This window comes from Dendronephthya gigantea, unplaced genomic scaffold (assembly GCF_004324835.1).
Source record: "Dendronephthya gigantea isolate DGI-Jeju-01 unplaced genomic scaffold, DenGig_1.0 000233F, whole genome shotgun sequence".
NCBI classification, from domain to species: domain Eukaryota; kingdom Metazoa; phylum Cnidaria; class Anthozoa; order Malacalcyonacea; family Nephtheidae; genus Dendronephthya; species Dendronephthya gigantea.
The window spans coordinates 103,029-122,799 of NW_021163243.1; the positions used below are offsets into that span (position 1 = coordinate 103,029).

Genomic DNA, 19,771 nt, shown 5'->3' on the forward strand with positions numbered 1-19,771 from the left:
ATCTTCATGCCCTCACCCCATTGAAGTCCCACTTGCTATCATCAATTTCCTTGACTTTAAAAGTGACACATGCAATTTTAATCGCAGATCAGAAACTTTCTCCGCATTTGCGCACACTTAGCGACTGCCTCAGGCAACTTTCTTAGGATTCCCTTTCAAAATAGCAAACGATGATTTCTGAAAATTGAAAAAATTGTTGTGTAAAAATTTCGTTGCTCGCAAAGACTTTCTGGCACTTTCTGGCACTTTGTGGCTTTACTAGGATACACATGTGTGACACCGTCCCGTCCGTCCGAAATAAAGACAGAAGTGTTAAACGAATTAATATGACGCTAAATCAATAAGTTACGCGGAAACTATAAAATACAGCAAAGTTAACTATCAATTGAAATAACCAACTCATTTTCTACAAATTAAATTAATCAGTTGTGGGTCAGCTTTCTCTTACCTAAAAATATGTGGATTTAGTTTTAGAACATTTTTGAGCTGTGGGTTTATTCAGTTAAACGTGTTGACTCATCGGCGGGGTATTTCCTTAGCTATAAATCAGGTTTCAGATGAACCAACCTTACGCGACGTCCTAGGAATTTTGCGTATTTTCCTAAGGATTTGTTGCTCTAAAATGATAAGGAATGCAAGTGATAAGTTACACGAAACTCATGATGGAAAAACTAGTGATATATTGAGAAGATTTAGCGGCAAAAGGCAAGAAAAATTGGTCCAACGGCAATGCTAACTTTTGCCGTTTAAATTTAACAACATAAACTTGTTGATTCGTGTCGGTGTGATTTAAGAATTGGTTGCTTTTAAATTAATACCAGCAGATTTGTAGCCATCAACAGCGCTATTAAGTTAGACGTCTTGTTAGTTGATCAACGTTTGCTTCTTTCGGACATTTTTTCACGAAATTTTGCTCAAACATCTTCCCCAACAAGAAAATATTCCAATTTCCATACGAAAGCACGCCCAACTCCATGCTGCAAAGTCTTTCCTTCGCGTCATCAAATTCTCTGGTTCTGATTGGTCGCAGAGAACATAATCGCAATGCCATTGTTTTCAACTGGACGTGAACTTGAGTGATTTGTATCAATTGTATGCCTCAGTAAACAAGATTATGCATATGAGGCAACTATTTCACATACGCCAGAAAGAAATAAAGAAACCTGGTTGCGTAACTAAAATACGCCGTAATTTTTCTTCGGATCATATTTTATATACTAAATATTTTATTCATTGACTGGGTCGTGAAGGACGAGCACTGAGATGTTGAATATTTCAAAGAAAGTCAACTTTAATAGAGGTAGGCAATAGGCATTTAGTATACTTCTTGCCACTAATGTGACCGCCTATAATTTGACCAGTCGCCAGTGCGATTTAAATTTTCAATAAAATAATGAAATTCATTGTGAAAAACTGGAAACCGAATTTACTGATCTTTAAAGAATAGACTACACTCGAGCCCCGTTTACACTACACTCAATTTATCGGCACGGCACGGCCAAAATTGGTACCCGTAGGCCGTACCCAATTTTATAAGTGTGCTGTGTGCAGGGGCTGCGGTGGTATGAAAACGTAGTTAACTTTTAACTATATACTTATATTTTGGTGACCGAAAATTTCCATTCTGTTTTATCAAGTACTTGTCTGGCAAAGAAATTAGAAAGTGCTATCAATTAGAAGTACATCAATTTGCAATGCCAAACTGGAATGACATTCAAATGAAAGAATCATTTTACCTATCCGAATCGTGCAATTTAGGATTAAAATTAAAATCACTGAAAACTGAAAAGCAACAACTGAAAACTGCACAATGCAAAAAGTATATACTCTCAGCGTAAACCAGCGCGTGATGTAACTATAGCAAATCAAAAAGAGCGGGCGCTAGCTGTGAGACAGGCACATATCTTCTTGAATCATTAGCTTTGTCAGCATATTAACACCCCCCATGCTTTGTGAGAGTATTGGCATCCTCCTTTTCTGTTCATCTCTCGGCAATAACCCCAGAACGTTCCTCAAGGGACCGGTGATTTTGAAATACTGGAGAAGTTTAGCATAGATTATCCCATACCCAGTGGAAAAGCTGTGTTCCTATTGGCTAAGAGCAGGTTTGTTGAAACTGGAACCCACCTGCAGAACCCTATGTTATGTGTAACTTCCTGAACACTTTTTCCCAAAAAGGCATGAGATAAAAAATGAAAATAGTTGCAGGTTCGGTGAGTCCGTGATTAACGCACCTCGGGATGTTGCAAGTTTCTCGAATTTAAAATTTAAAAGTAATTTAAAAGCAAATTTTGAATTTAAAAGCTATCGGCATCATGGCTTGAGGGGACATACGACCCGACGCTCGCTGGAGCATGTCTATATGTCACGTATTAATCCAGTTTTCTACGAGATCAGTTATTTGTAAAGTGCACTGTTGGAGTCCTGGGGCGGACGTCTTCCACATGCAATAAAAATATGGAGAACAACTGGCTGTCTAATTGTTGCTGATCTGTTTGCGATTTTTTGGGCATTTTCTCTCAAGCAGTAAGTATAAACCGGTAGAAAGAAATATTTACCAATCTTGGTATCATAAAAGCTTAAACTCTGGCAGTTTCCATCATTTCTAATCTAAGCGATTGAGATGGTTCGGCAGTATATTTTATAACGTTATTTTACATTTTGATATTGTGATTTCATTATAAGTTATTGTTTCGAGCAGCTGATGTGCCACTGATCAGAATCTCTTCGTCATTTTGTTGTATCTGTTAACATAAAAATTGAACCAGCTCTTGAATTTAGATTTCAAATTTGAAGAATTGACTAAGAAATTGTAGATTTATTAAGTTTGTAGCAGCACAGATTTCAGATTTGTCAAAGAGAGCAAATTGATTGAAAGGCAGAAGGTTTATATCAACGTTGTCGAGATTTTATTGCCTTGAATTTCAGCAGCTACTAGATTTCACTGATGATGTACTGCCATATTTTTTTCTTGTTGATCACTCAGACTCTGGCATCAAGCAATTTTTAATTATTTTTGCAAAGAACCAAAATCAAGGGTTTATTATATGATGAAATGATCAGCAGCACAAATCAGGCATCTACATTTGAACACAATAAAATTAATGGATTCCCACCTAGCTTGCACTTGATTTTTTTATTTCAACAGCTCTCCATGAGTACTAAGTCTGGCTTCTGTAGACATATTAAAACAAAAGCTTTAATCTAAGTGATATTATCATCTTAGCAATGTTAGGAAATGCAATCTGTAATTCTATGGGTTTGAGTCCTGGCAAGACCTTTCGTATTTCCTCAATTATGTAAATCAAAACTTGTTACAAAACATTGAAAGTACCATTTGCAGGTGTTCATTACTGTTTCAGTATATAATATAACTTTATGTCAGTCAGGTTTATTTTTAATACATTTGTCTTGAACATTATTGCATTAATCGACCATTAGACATACTTTGCCCGGGGATGCCCAACCTGGCCTGGATAAATATTTTTCTTCCTGGCAGCAAGATTTTGAAACAAAAATTTCCAGCTGAACAATTTTAATAATTTTAAACATTCAACTCCTTTCAGTTTACTTGTTTATTTAATTGAAATGAAAACATTCTCTTAAATAAATATGTTCTGTAACCATTTTTCCTAACAATCCATCCTTGAGCCGAATAAAGAGGAAACATAGTAATTTCATATACAATATTGTCAGCATGAAAGTACTGGCTGTAGTACTATATTAGATCATGTAAAATAGATTGAAGGAAACAAATTGAAATCCTGACAGTAGACAAAACAGTGATTATAGGTGGGAAAAAAGTATGAATATTAGCAACATACATGGAAGCCACTATCAAATGTATAAGTTTAAAAGATATCAAACTTCAGGTGCATTCGGTTAACTTAATAACTACTTGTGTTTGTTTGCCAATTTATACAAAAATCCACATTGTAATTTTCTTTATGAGTTATCCCTTCTGTGTTAATGTGCTTTGATGAATATCCAGATATAACAATCGTGTATGGGAGAGGATATTTTCATGCAAAAGAAATGTTCTGTATTCACAAGTGAAAATATTTCATCTCAATTTGTGTTAGTTGTGCTAATTTTAAAGTTGATGTGACAACTTCAATGTTTCATTTAGCATTTGATCATTTTTTGTGTGTCATTCACAGTGAAATATCGTTTGCAAGTACATGATAAAAGCTTAATAGGAATGTTCAAATGGAACAAAAGTTTTTCATATTTCCAAACCCTTTGTATTATTTTGTACTGTAATGTATTATTTTGTATTGTATTCCTATTTGTCAAAGTTCTCAAGGTGATGTATCCCCTGCCCCTCCCAATAGTGTCCTGGCTATTTCATATTTAAAACAATTTATATACATTGCTGCATCAGTAACCAACCTTGAGGTTCCCATTATTAAGACTCGTTCTAACAATTCAAAATTTCAAATCATGTTTTTGTGCGTTGGGTGAACCAGGAAAACAGAATGATTTGTTTCTTCTGTCTTCACTAACATGTCAAGTAAATCCAATTTACGCAGTATATAACAGATTCTTTTTCACAGGCTGAATTATGAAGAAAAGTTATGTTTTTTAACTTTTTTTCCCCCAATTTTTCACTAATTGTGGAAAAAAATGATTATCCTCAAATGATCTTGCCTAGTTATCTCAAGAGTAAAGAGATTAAAAATATATTCTGGAAAATTTTCGGAGAACCCCCTGAATGAAGTTCTACAATCAGGATAAGTTTCTAAATGTTTCAAATTTTCAGGGGTGTTGTTGTTTGTGCATCATACGCGGTAGCATCGTTTACAAAAGTGGAAGGACAAGGGGTTACAGTTTCTACAAAGGAGTCTGTACCCACGGTGTCTGGTGCTTTCACTGGTGCCAAAGCCAATCCTAGTGATACTGCTGCACAAGCTAGTTCTCAAAGATGGGTACCTCCGCATATTTTACGAGAAACAGAAAACTCAAACGACACAATATTTAGAAGAGTCAGAGCGTAAGTGAAACTCTTAAGGGGGCCCACACACACTGGAAGCGATTCGCAAATAAATTCAATTTTGAAAGACAGAACGTTTTGATAGACATGGGTCCCAGACCTGTCAGAATATACTATCAGTCGGCAATTACCGAGAATATCATAACATTGTCAAATTAGCGGCTTTTGAAAACCGAGAATTTCGTAAAAATTGCGTCGCGTTGGCGGATCGCTTCAGTAAAAACAGTGTTTATGATTCGTTCTTTAAGAATTTAATTTCTAAAGTTCAATTGTGTTTTATTTTTATCATCAACCAATAGCAAAGCTTGTTCGTATAGGTACGTGGTGACACTATCGCGTCCTGTGTGTGTCGGCCTTTAGAAGCACAGTTTAGCCTCCTGAATGATGGGTTTTAAGTTGGATGACTACCCTTTCCGTTGAAATCCCATTTTCTCCCACAAAATCCTTGCTTAAAAGTTCGAAAATAAATAATAGATACGTGTAGTGCATTTTTGGTGGGAATAAAGCCATAATTACCATAATTTTTACGGAATTTTATAGGCAGATTGCCGTCCTAACACGATGAATATTTTTACGAAGACCTAAAAGCGACAATATTTTATGTTTGTTTTTATAGAATTCTCAACAAACTAACTCCTGAGAAATTTGAGAAATTAAGTGATGAGCTGCTTCATGTCGGCATTGAAACCAAGTTTATTTTGAAAGGCATTATCCTTTTGGTAAGTGGTTTGTCCGCATACTCTTCAAACATAACAAAATAACAATTTATAAGACCTTGCATGTAGTAGAGAGGCGACCTCCGAGCATATGACTTTATGAGGTTAAGATCTATTTCCACTACCAGTACCGATACGAAAATACATGACGTATAGCCATTACTCTTTGGCAAGGCGGAAATTTTAAAGCGTTAAGATTGTTTATTATATGGCAAGCGGCGTCAATTCGGTGAAATGGAGCTTAGTGATGGCTGAGAAGAATTTTCAGCGCTCCGTTACTTTTCGTAATGGACAGGCGTTAGCGGTAATCCATTACGAGGTGAAAAACAAAGAAATTCTGAATGAATAAGGCACAAATAAATGGCCATGCAGGAAAAAGTGTAATTGCTATTGAAATTAATAAGACGTCTCCAGACAGTTCAGGTAAACTAAATGATTCAATATTTTGTTTTCGTGTTTATCAAATGCGTACTAGCTAGGCTACTAATACGATGCCACATAATAAACTTTTTATTAACCTCGCTTGCTCGGTCTTTACCGAGAAATATCGGACCTCGATCTTTTTTGTACAAACCTCGCTCTTCGAGCTCGGTCCGTTTAAAAAGACCTCGGTCCGATATTTCTCGGTAAAGACGTAAGAAGTGAATAAACCAGGTGGAGTATAGCGGCTATATTCACATCAAAAACTCAATCACAATCCGTAAGTCTCACGAAACAAAGCAGAAACATTAAAAACTATTAGAAAACTACCGCGCAGAAAATGAAAATAATACAGTCGCTAAATATAATTTGGTACTTCGCTTACGCAATTTTCCCTTTCGTAAACGGATTTTGCCATTTGAGACAGTCGTTGCCTTTTTTTACACACGCGGAATGTTCAATGTGTGTGTGGGGATACTGAAAATGGTGGCAATTTCAAACCACAAATATAGCTAGCTATGTATTTTCTCATTGAGTGTTACATTGCTTTTATTAGGTTTATGAAAAAGCTCTCGATGAGCCAAAATACAGTTCACTCTATGCCAAGCTTTGTCTTCGCTTTTCTGAACTTGCTCCTAACTTCGATGACCCTGGAAAGGCTGGTCATTCTGTAAGTATAAACAAAAGATTTAGCACTAACAGCAAAATATATTATAGCTAACGACGAACTTCGGCTTGATCATTCTTCATATCATGTGAAAACCGAATTCAATAGTTGGTGTATTATTTACACGTATTTTAAAGACATTACAATTTTGAATTGTGCGCTCGAATTTGTGTCGATTTCACATTCCCGCTCCCTTGAGACCTTGCATGATGATTTTACTATTGGTGTGACTATCACACGTTATGTCGTAAATAGCGTGCATGAAAAAAGACGTTATTTCATATTAAAATTAATAAACAACGGACATTATGCCCCGTGATGGGGTCGGTCGTACGAAACCGGATAGGGCTATCCATCGGATAAGGTTTTTTTAACCGTTTTAAATATAAGTAAATTAGCTTGTAGGTCACCACGTACTGTATGTACAGTATTTATTAATGCAACGCTTTCAGTCCGTTTGCAGTAATAAATACTTACGCCTTTGCCTACAAGGTAATTTACTTACTCGATGTCACCATGCAAACATACAGTATTATTACGTATTAAACATGCCTAAAAAGCAAAAAAAATTATAGATTTAGAGCTAAAATTTATAAGACAACCCCAGTATATAAAAATAACACGGTTTAATCCAGAACAACTAGTCATTTTATACCGAACAACTAGTCACTTTTAAAACGATTAAAAAAACACTATCCGATGGAATAGCGCTATGCTGCTTTCGTACAAGCAGCCCCAGAACATTCAATGTCGCACTTATACTGTACGCTGACGTGTATTATCCGTGAATATAACGTCAGCGCACAGGCGTTACAGTTTACCTCAGTATAACTCGTACACATACATGTGAACACTGTACCTCAATCAATGTGATCAACGCTGGCCTGTTGCATCGTGGTCTTGCCTGTTACCTACAGTACATAATAATTTGCAAACGAACTGGTTTTCTGGATTTTTATGTAGACTTTCCGTCGTCTTCTGCTCAAGCAATGCGAGGAAGAATTTAACAGTCGCTCAAAGACCAGTACAGGTGAAATTACAAATAAAATCAATTTTGGGTGGACGGTTTGTTGAAAAACTGGTTATGCTATATAAATCCTGCTAAAGACATGCATGTACGCATGTGTAGTCTACCAACCCTATGTAGTTTACCACCAGTGAAATTCTCCTACATGCAGTCACTGTTTACCGATGGAGCATATTTGCATTATGCAATATACTAAATTTTGATCGAGGCAAGGGGTGCTAATAGCTATATAATCAAATCTGATTAATTGCCAAATTTGGTAAAGTGCTTTACAGTAGCTACATCCTTGGAATGTTTGCAAATTTTTTATGGATCTGCATGAGAAATATCTGTTGAAAATGCGGTATCAATTTCCGTGGGTAATAGAAAAGTTTGGAGGCAATTCCACTAAATCTGTGCAATTTCACGAATGTCAGCATGCTCAATCTAGGTAATAGGAATACCCTTTTAAAATGTCTAAAATGCAACTCGTCAATTTGGTTAAAATACAAAATTCAAGCAGGCAAAAAAGGTTCTGAGTTCGTTGTTTTGCAAGTGAGCAAAAGTGAATGCCCTGATAGATCATTTTTTTGTGTGTGTAAAACAAGGATTGACCTGCCATTATCACCAGCCCTGACTGATTCAAATGTGATCTTGCATTAGCTTTGGATAGAAAAGATGGCGTCCTTACCGCAGAAGAGGAAGAACAAAGAGCAAGCAATAAAAGAAAAATGCTTGGCAACATCAAGTTCATTGGTTAGTGCAGTCATTTTCAACATTGTCTGGTGTCGAGTATAGATGCGAACGAGTAATAAGTTACGAAAGCTCTGATGAGTTGTCCTATTTGGACATCCGTAACTAATTCACTCGTTCACATCTATCAAATGAAGAAAATCGCACTTTTGAAAATCGTACAAAGTGTAAACGGCGATATATCTCTGGTGTTGTTCAACAACTAGGGACTGTAATTTTTATTCTTGTCGCGGAACTGTGTGTATAAACGCTACTTTACACTGGCAATTGTTATGCGATTTTCGGCCTTGGATATGAACCACTGACTAGTTACGAAAACTCTGATGAATAAAAGCTCTTACTAACATCACTGTTTAACTCAATCGTTCACATCTATCAAAAGAAGAAAATTGCGTTTAAAATAGTTTTCATTCATGTTCTCCTCGTACACTGGAATTAATCTTGCTTCTTCTTCTAGGGGAACTTGGCAAACTGGGGATGTTACATGAAGCTATACTGCACAAGTGTATTAAACAGGTAAACCCTATATTCCTATAGCTATAGTGCTACTCCCTTTACTTAACTGCTAGGTAGTATACGATGATGATATGGTTACAAAATTTGTCACAAGGCTAGTACAGCATATGTCGGTCTTGTCCAGACTAGGAAAGCTGTTTTTCAGTCTATTGAGCATGCGAAATAGCGAGTTTAAGATGCACCAAATCTACGACGTGGACGTGATTGCTATACTGGTGTTAGGAATACTGGTGTTAGGTTATTAGCCTAATTTGTTTCAATACCGCTCTGACTTTGTTTTTCAAAAGGAGTCTATAATTTTCATCGCTGTTGGGAATCTGTGGAAATCTTCACAGTATTGCTTCACGTCCGCGTCGTAGATTTGGTGAATCTTGAAGTGCCTATATCACTTGTGGGATCTTTGCGGATTTAAATAGAGCTTGAAAAATTAGTTTATAAGTTCTACATCCCTTTTTGATATAGATAAATAGTTTCGGAAATATTTACATCTAAACATGACGATTTGCCTAAATTTCCGTCGTGCTCGGGGGCCTGGGACTCAGGAACCGAGTTCTAGTCAAACGTAATATAATCCATTGTAATTTTACTTCCATCTTCCAATAACGTAAAATATTTTAAGAAAAACTCGCCCAGTTGCTACAGCCATACACAACGCACCGTTCCCGCATTTTTTTCTTGAAAAGCGCAAACTATATCGCCAGTGAAACTCTTCATGTTTACATTATAAAAGACGGCGTGTTTGCAAATCATTCCTGAGTCCCAGTCCCCCAAACTGACGTATTTTCGAAACTATTCAATTATATTAAAAAAGGTTGTGGAACTTATAAACAAATTTTTCAAGCCCTATTCAAATCCGTAAAGATCCCACAAGTAATATAGGCACTTTAAACTCACTTCGGTCATGACAGGAATTCACAACAACAATTTCGATCTACTTCTTAGCTACTTGACAAGAAGAAACGTGCGACTGTGGCTGATATATCTGAGGATATGGAGTGTTTATGTCACTTGATGAAGACTGTGGGATCGCAACTTGATGTTGTCAAAGCAAGGGTATGGTACAGCTAAATTAAATATATTTCTGTTATAATATATTCAGAGTACTGTACGTGTTCCAATATAACCTTCACGGGAGCAAGGTAGCAGCGTCATCGTGCATTTAGATTCTGAGGTTTAAAGCCCCTGTAAGGTTACTTTTTATATATGTGCATGTGATTTTCTTCTTTTGATAGATGTAAGCGAGTGATTTATTTACTGATGTTTAAATAGAAGCTTTTATACATCAGAACATTGGTAACTAATTACTCGTTCACATCTATCAAAAGAAGAAAATCGCGCATTTATATTACCTATGCCTTAGACTGTTAATCAGCACTTATACAATATATAATTTTATAATGTGGATAAAAAATACGAAAAGACACGTGCATTTACTTGAAAGCAATGTTTTTTGAAAGATTTGAAGGGATACGGCAATAAAAATTGTCTCCGTCTATTTTAAAAGAACGTCATGATTATTTACAAAATTCGTTTACGGATTTTAGTTCACTTTATTACTTCTCAAGATATTTTTGAATGAAATTATTTTCCATCCGTATGCGTTACGTCATAAGCTAGGTGAAAATTCGTTTTTTGACTTCAAATTAACGATCCAGCGAAGTTATAGTTTCATTGTAGTACAATCGCACGTATTTCAAATTATAGCGTTTGAATTGTAAAAGTTCTAAACATGTAGTTGTTAGTTAAGCGTTAACCCTGCTTTTGACGTCACGTAATTAGATCTCATTATAAAACAAGATGGCGGATATATCTCGATATCCGATGTTTTTAATCGCCAATATCTTGCGAAGTAAGGATCTTGCGATAAACAAATTTTGTAAAAAGGCACTATAAAAAGTCTAAATTTTCTTTTCAACGAAACATGAATAATTTTTATTGCCATATCCCTTGAAGTCCATCTTTGTTAATGTTACCACTTGACTGCAGTCTTCACTGCCAAAACTTTGAACGTGCATTCAACGGATGTATTTTTGTTCACTAGCCATTGTTTGATCAGTATTTTGATCGTATACATCATATCCTGGAAAACACAGAACTTCCATCGCGTATCCGCTTCATGCTACAAGATATCCTGGAACTAAGAAGAAATAAGGTAGCTACACACCGTGCTTCCCCATCACCCTCCCTAATTTCTTAAAAGTAGCAACTCTCATACATGCATCGACCATTTGAGGGTGTTTATTTTAGCCGACGTCGTCGCGTCCCCAGCCTAAATCAAGGCTCCCCAATGTCTACGGGGGTGCCCAACCCTGCCTACCCCCTCCCCCACAAACCCACCACTATCGGCGTGTTGTTTAAATATGTTTTTCATTAAAATATGTTTTTCTGTACACAGTGGGTGCCAAGGCGTACGGAACAAGACAACGCCGCGCCGAGACCTATTCATGAAATCAGGCAGGAAGCATGGCAGGTAATCTACGATATAACACCAGCTTTTATCTAATCAATATGGAGTACTTTGTTGCTTAGTGTATGCGGGCTTTTTAAAAACCGATTTTTAAAAAGTCGATTTCCACTGCCGCGTTTTTTGGACGTACGCACACGTACACGCACGTAAAAGGTAAAATTTATTTAAACGATACCAATAAGTCGATGTTTGAATAATATGCAAAGGCTTGGATTAATGGATTTTGTTGATTGTTTTTTTTTACCTGGCTCACAATTATGTAATTAATTATATATTAATTGGCGATTAATGTCCACAATCTAATTTCCATGAACGTTTCGTTTTTATGCGCGCATGCCCTAAGTTTGAAAGCGGGAAGTTGGTAGTTATCGACTTCTTGGTTGGTCAAGAAGAAAATTAGCTTTTCTACTGAAAACGTCAAAAATTTGAATGTCATTTTAACCTTTTGAACCTTTGCAAAACGTTTTAAACTTCTATAAACCAAACAAAACGCTTTAGGTGCTGTATTATTACATAAAGGGAGAGACAGTTGTAAGACACTGGATCCAGTTGAGAAATTTCATGAATGTCATGCTGTAATGTGTTTAATTGTGTATCTTTACAGAGCAGGAAAGGGGGTATGTTGCCTGGTGATCCCATGTTCCCATATGGACCACGGTATAATAAGCGGGGAAAGATGACCACTGGTCGTGGTTTTGAGGATGTTTTCATGTCCGACTCAAGCTTTGATTCGTTCCTTCCGATGGAGGATTTTCGTGACATGCGCATAAACGACGGACCTTTTGGTGCAGGACATCCCTTTCCAACAAGGTAACTACGGTGCATGCTACTACGTTTCAAACGAGTCAATAGGGAGGTTAAGATCGGCTTCCGCTACGAGTACCGATACCAATAATCAGTCACGCGCATGCTCAGATGTGTAACAATCGTCCAAAATGTGACAACACTGGAAGTCGCGAGTACCGTTTTCGGGCTAAAAATGGATAGGAGAAGTACCGAATTATATTTACTGTATTATTGTCATTTTCTGCAGTAGTTTTCTAATAATATTATTTAGGTTTTAGTTGTATAATGTTTCTGCTTTGTTTGGTGAGACTTAAGGATTGTGATTAGAGTTTTTGATGTGAATACAGCCGCTATACTCCGCCATCTTTATTTACTTCTTACGGAAGTCACAATCTTAACGCTTTGAAATTTCCGCGCTGCCAAACTGTAATACGTCATGTATTTTCGTATCGGTACTGGTAGTGGAAGTAGATCTTAACCTCCCTACCAGTTGTGAGCGCTGTGAGTATAAATTCCGGCCAAACGTGCGGCTCATTATGTCTTCTTATCGAAAGATGAAAATAGTGGATGAAGTCGTCATACAGAAGGAAAAAGAACCCCCGCCGCCTGGGATTATACACATGGCCCTGTTTAAGAAGAAAGCTGTACTATGTCCACAGTTCTTCTTGAGTGACGAATAGAGATTATGTAAAAATCATGCACGACTTTTTAGAAGAATGAGCTGAATTGTATAAACAATAGCTTGTTGCTATAAAGCTTCTAGAGCTTCTGGCAACTGAGACATCCACAATTAGCAGTTTTCACAGTTGGAGTCGTTGTGATTGACTAGAATTAAATCAGTTCTGATTTATACATTAGAATAGTCAATACAGTTCATGCGCGGTCAGTTGATCAAAAGCCAGTTACCTTAACCCTGGGTTAATGCGAATTTACGCCAAATCAATCAATCTGCGTGTTCTTTCTGCTGTATAACAGATTCGATGAAATGCCTCCAGTACGTGCAATGAGGAATGAAGATCCTTACTTCAGTAACATGAAAGGAAGAAGCAGTCCTCCAGACTTCATGCCAAATTTTCAGTCCGCACCAAAAAAACCGCAGATGAACGAGGCGAGGCCGCGCAGAGTGCAGACTCAGAAAGGCCGTACACCCGATGGACAGGTTTGCATATTTTTTCGCTTAAGCAACCTCATTATACAAGATATATAAAAAGTACCCCGTATTAAAGTCAAGGTTACGTTAGAATTTGAATGCCTTAATCGAATTATTATGCTATTTTTACCAGTGCATTAGAATTTGAATAAATTCCAACTGAAGTTTCATTTCAATTGCTTGTACTTTTTTATACATCCTGTATATATAGGAACTAATTACTCGGGTACCTGTGGTAGGCGAGTCTAGGTTTCGCGCGATTATAATTATCTTTTGTTCGTGTCGCAGGCTTAGTCTTCCGCGCGGACAGTCGCGTATTTACAGTGCATCAATATAGCCCAGTTTCAGTGCAGTTTATTTACCGGCTACATAGCCCGAGTCGGCGGCTGTTTACATGAGCCCGGTTACCTGAGATTCAACGAAGCGTGAGATGATTTTGAGGTATTGAAATAAGCAGATAACATGATCCTGGTAGTCGTATAATCACCACAACAATAGCATGTACTTGTTTGGTGTCATAAAGACTGATTTCAATACCTCAAAGTCCTCTCACGCTTCGTTGAATCTCAGGTAACCGGGCTCATGTAAACAGCCCCTTCACGCCTACCGGGCGTCTTGTTATTTTACATTTTGCATGTGAATTAATTTACATTTTGCATTTTTATGTGAATAATTAAACTTCATTGCATCAAATGTGCGTCAAGCTATAGACCTTGTTAATCTCTTGTCATAACAATCGCCTACGTCTGCTTATAGCTAAATTCAGATGTATACTGGCAATTACACACTTTCAATGCCGCGTGGATTATTGCATATAACTGTTTGATTTCTTTCACAGATAAGTTTGCGTCCGGTTCGCGATTCAATTGTGGCACAACCAACCAGTCGCACTGGGCAGACTTCATCTTTGTCAAACCAACCAAGACAAACCGTAAGGCTTTCATTTGTTTCATTGTTTTTGTTTCATTATGACGAAAATGTTTGCCAACCGCTCCCAATTTAAATAAAGTTAAATCAATAAAATAAATAATGAAGTTAAAATTAATAATGATATTATATAATGTTAACTCTGAAACAATTTCCTTAACTTTAATTCAACTTTAATTCGACTGGGGTTCTTTATCAATCCCTTCTTCCAACTTATTGAATCAGCTAATTGTAAATTTCTCAAAACATCTTTCTAATCATCACATATATTCAAACTGCCGTAGCTACAGTATCATCAAACTACTCGTATACCGGTTTGTCAGTCATCGCATGAACATGATATTTATACACGGTTGTTGCATAAAGTCATTGATCTTTTTAGTAAATCACTTGAACCCGTAAATCTGAGCATGTCTCGGTTCATATATTCGTTTCTTCTTCCATTCTATGTAAGAACGGTCAAATGCCGGTTACTAACGAAAAGCCGAAACAAACCAAAAAAGCCTATTCTGCACCCAAAGTTGACACGGAGAAACTTGTAGTAAGTTATATTATAAAATAACGTATGTGATTATTAACGTGTGTTCTGATTGGCGAGGCCTGTGTTTGGAAATCAAACTTGGAACGCTCCCTTGAAAACAATTATACTTAATGGTTTCCCGTGTTTGGAGTGCCTGATCAACATGGCTGCTATTGCCTTCATGCACTTAGTTATATAGCAGATGAAAACGTTGCCCAATCTTGGTATATAAACAATGTTTCTGTCAACAAGCCCCTTATCTTTTTATTCTTTATCATTGCCAAGTCATTAACCTAATTATTTCTTTGATCAAAGTAAGAAGAATGAAATTTTAACACTTTCTTTCTTTTTTGTTCGCATGTCGCGTGAGTCATTATCTGTCTATATGCCTATATAGGCAATTCATTTTTTCTGTGTTGTTACAGGTGTCAATAATAGAAGAGTTTTTAAAATCAAAAAGTCTTCCCGAAACTATTAATTGTTGTAAAGACTTGAACTCGCCACAGTAAGGGCTCGTATTTTATTCCACATAGATTGCAAGATTTTAACCATATATAACAACCATCAGCGTGTTTATTTATCTTATGTCTTCATGTCTTTGTTACAGGGCAAAGGAATCGCTGATTGTCAAGCTGCTTCAATCCACACTGCAACAGAACGCGGAGGATCAGAATTTAGTTGCAGATTTGGTGAAAAAATGCTTTGATGAGAAGATTTTGACAAGCGAAAATATATCGAAGGTCAGATAAAAAAATTCAAAATGGGTATTGCAAGTTTTAATTATAAACTACATCGAGTTCATATTTTACGAATGGGTTGGTTATATATACATTGTTTTTAAACTATTTTCCCCATAATTGTAGGGTATGAAATCGTACATTCGCAATTTGTCCAATGCCGAGAATTCCGACGTTGTTAAAGCTTCTCTGGGAAAATTCTCATCCCGTCTTGTCATTGAGGTATATCTCATTATTTACTGTACTAATCAATGTTCACCACTGTTCAATAGTACTGACTGTAGTTCTCCATTTTATTACCTTGTTCAGTACTCTGATAGAAAGACAGTTCCACTTCTTGCACCATTCCTCGTTTCGCCAAAAAATATATCGCGGATCAAAGCGATGAATAATTATATGGCGAACAACAACATTTCGATGAAATGAAAGTAATTTCATATGAATCAAAATAGAATCTCTTGTCATAGAAATGACGACAAAATCAATTTCCTCTGCTGACTTCAGTAAAAAATATGCAATAAAGATCCAATAATATGTGGTAGAACATAATTTCTCTTAAAAATCAGCGACATGCAGCAAAATACATGGAGCATGTGTTAAGGTCGATACAGACCAGACGGAGTTTTCAAAAGCACACGCAGTAAATTCAATTCTGGAAGCAAAATTTGGAGTCTATGGACGTCAGAGCAATCAAATTGTATTATCGTGCATGAAATAATGAACAAGAATATAACGATAGGTTAAATCTTATTTGCTTTTGGGAAATAAAAAAAACTAAACGCGTTGCCAAATCACGTCCGGTCTGTGTTCTTGTGCTATTATTCCATTACCATGCATATATCATTACCTTTATTAGAATTTGCTTGACGTTAATACCACGAGTAAAGTGATGGAACCTGTTGATCTTTTGTTCCTACAATGTTTGAAAGATCTCAAGAAATTAAAAGGAGAGGTACAGATTCTTATCTTACGTTCAATCCTGCGTATCAATCTTGTGTGAATCAGGCAATATTGATTTAAAAAATTCATTTTACTGATAATGGCGCTAGTAACCTTTAAACTACTCCTATAAGTTGACCAAGAAGAATATTAAATAAAATTTTGAATTAATGAAGTCGTTGCTAGTCACATCGGTATTGGCCTGAGCAAATATCTCATGCCGAAAAATTCGGCAATGTTGTGTCAAAATGCTTTCCAACGTTTTTCTGCATGGAAATATGTTTATGGATATGCGCCGATTTAAGTTATAGTTAATTGCAATATCCTCTACATTCCCAGTTGTTTTTTGGTAGGGTCTTTCCTTCTAAAAAACAGCATAAATCACAATGTCATTTGTTATTGCAATCTATGCAATTTTTAGGACTGGCTCCTCGAATTACTCAGCAGCAGTAAAGTAAATTTGGTGAAAACTTTGCCAGGTATTTGGGATTTTTTGCGGGAAAATGCAAATAGTCTCGTTTATCGGGATGCACCAATAAACTCTAAAATATTTTCCACTTTTAGAGCAATATCGAAATGCTGAGAAAATGACAGAAATTCTACGTGAGCAAGTACGTTTATGTAAACTTGTGATTGGACTCGATCGTTACATGTATCGATTAGGATTAAGTTGTGTGACACTTTTCTGACTGCAAAAAATCGAAGTCCCATTTTTGTTCACCTGTTAATTACAGAAGGCCAGTTTACCACCTTCAAGAGATATGAATTATTCCAGAGTCTTTAAAATTAAAGTCTAAAAAACGTCCAGAGAGTATAATAAAAACATAAGTTTCGTAGTGGCCAAATTTACATTTCTCAAAAGTAGAATTGTATTGCAAGTTGCATGAAAAATTGCGCTCTTTACATTTATTAGAAAGTTCTATATAATGCCAGATCTCCCGTAGTATATAAAAAAAACGTGGTGTGACGTTTTATAGCTAACTTGTATCAGTTGTGCTAAACTGAAATTATTTCGTAGGGCTTGATATTTCTTTCCCCGCAACTGAAAGCTCAGACAGAATTGTTTAAACAAATACAAAGTGATTCCAATGTCTCCACTTTATATAAATGGATTAAGGTTAGTTATGCGGACATTACATGTTTTCTAAAATATTTTTTTATATTTGTGCAATTAAATCACACTTATTATTTTTGTAAAGGATAATATCGATGTAAAACTTCATTCCAGTCCAGAATTTGCAAGTGTTTTAACGACTTGGTAAACCAATTTCTCGTTTTTCGTATTCTTAAGATTTTCAAAGCTCTAAATTCGATTTAGAAATTCTAAAATGCGATTTAATCGAGTGCTTCATCTTGCTACATGCCTATTGTTTTCCCATCTTTTTAGCGTATTGAAGTATGTTACCATGACTACTAGCTTAGCTCCTGATATTGATCGGAATCAACCGTTGGAAAAGGAGGTTCAAGATCAGGAAAAATCGATGATGGAAAATATGAAGGTAAAATTTTGTAATCCTAGGCAATAATATTTCGTTTGATTTATAAAATTGATATATAATGGAAATTATGTGCTGTATTACATGTACATACACTATAGTTTTACTTGATCGATATTCAAAGTTACGTTAGTTTTTTCATAAAGTTCCTCCTGTGTGCGAATATTGACCATTTCACGGCCTATTTTTGCATTGCAACAATTTTAGACCGCAATCTTGAATGTTCACGGCAGTGAAATATCAAGAATAAAACAAAGGCTGATAAAAAAATATGTTAAGAGTTCTAAAATTCTCTCAATAATTACTTCGTATGAAAAAAACCTGTAAGTCTCAAAGTTAAAGGTATTCTAATTATTCTTTTTAGCCTCTTTTGCAGAAGTTCTTAAACGATAATGTACAACTCCAGGTAATTTTTGTAACGTTACATTCTTATGGCTCTTTATGAGTGAAAGTTTGATGGCAGAGCAGTGCTTTTTGTTCAACTGTTATTGTCATTTCAGGTCCGAGCCCTGTACGCGTTACAAGAATTCTGTCATTCCAACGATTTCCCTAAAGGTTTCTGTATATATCTTGTCAATATAAGTATTTATAGTTTTAACATATAAATATCATCCAATGATTTTTATATCTTTTTTAACCGCCATTTACGTGTCACATCACGTGTCACTATTTGATGACAAGATTATAACTTTTTTCCTGTTGCAAAAAGTTGGCAAACCTGGAAACCGTTCTTTTATTGTGATTATGTATTAATTGATTCACAACCTCAAGATCCTTCTTGAGTCAAAACTGCACGGCTTTGCTACCATTACAGATTCCAAAATTACAGCACCCATCTAGGTGTAGCGAAATTTTCAAGGCATCGTAGGGTTTGTGTCGCAGATGGGCTATTTGTTCACGTCCCCACTACAGCACTATCACCAGTTTTTAGGGCTGATCCATCATCAAATTTGTCTGCTTATTCAAAGTTTCCAACTTTATATTTCGACTTTGGATAAGTGCAGTTGAAAGAGTCTCATAATTTTTATACAGGATTGTTGTTGCGTATGTTTGTAATGCTATACGACCTGGAAATCATTGAAGAAGATGCCTTCATATCATGGAAAGAAGATGTGAATGACCAGCATCCGGGAAAAGGGAAAGCTCTCTTCCAGGTAAAAGAAAAAACGTTTTTTAAAAAGTGGAAGCTATACAGCTATAGCAAGCTTAATTTTCATTATTTCAACATATAATTCAAAACGAAGTTTGGGAAATGCCCCCCCCCTCCCCTCTGGGTGCGTAAATCCCGGACACCTCCCGGCAGGTATGTTTATTATGATGCTACCGACCAGGAAAGGATGTTACTGCGAATCCGTGGTATTAAATGCGCGTCGTTTCCTATACTATTCCTCTGATGCCTCCTTTTTCCTCACTCTTCGTGTATAGGTGAATGCGTGGTTAACATGGTTGGAAACTGCCGCAGAAGAGAGTTCAGAATCTGAACCCGAGTAAATCGTTATTTAGAAAGCCTAATAATTAATGTAATTTTTAATTAATTATAATTTGGAATTTTTTTCTGCAATTATGTTAGAATAAAATAATGATAACAAACAATGTCTTGTCAATTTTTACTATTTTCTGAATAAAATCTCTGCTTCATTGCGAGTTTGCGAGAATGCACGTACAAAGTTATCGAGAT

General features: G+C 36.2%; 1 protein-coding gene across 1 annotated transcript; it reads left to right on the forward strand.

The window, feature by feature from the left end:
• The first annotated feature begins 622 nt into the window (after positions 1-622).
• LOC114540407 (eukaryotic translation initiation factor 4 gamma 2-like) lies at positions 623-19,680 on the forward strand. Its single transcript, XM_028560598.1, has 28 exons — positions 623-705; positions 2,410-2,526; positions 4,763-4,993; positions 5,610-5,712; positions 6,686-6,799; positions 7,760-7,826; positions 8,466-8,558; positions 9,013-9,071; positions 10,014-10,124; positions 11,113-11,223; positions 11,467-11,541; positions 12,143-12,348; positions 13,300-13,483; positions 14,313-14,405; positions 14,856-14,942; positions 15,347-15,426; positions 15,529-15,661; positions 15,785-15,880; positions 16,515-16,610; positions 17,019-17,076; positions 17,162-17,208; positions 17,616-17,714; positions 17,797-17,855; positions 17,985-18,096; positions 18,458-18,499; positions 18,594-18,648; positions 19,126-19,247; positions 19,519-19,680. Exons 1-28 carry the CDS (start codon positions 623-625, stop codon positions 19,582-19,584), a joined length of 2,799 nt encoding a protein of 932 aa, XP_028416399.1. The 3' UTR covers positions 19,585-19,680.
• Positions 19,681-19,771: the final 91 nt, after the last annotated feature.

Bases quoted from the DNA above. Each gene is read 5' to 3' on its own strand.
- LOC114540407 (XM_028560598.1), top strand. From the start codon at position 623: ATGATAAGGAATGCAAGTGATAAGTTACACGAAACTCATGATGGAAAA. The intron at 11,542-12,142 runs GTAATCTACGAT...GTATCTTTACAG, and splicing joins TCAGGCAGGAAGCATGGCAG to AGCAGGAAAGGGGGTATGTT. The intron at 17,715-17,796 runs GTTAGTTATGCG...ATTTTTGTAAAG, and splicing joins CTTTATATAAATGGATTAAG to GATAATATCGATGTAAAACT.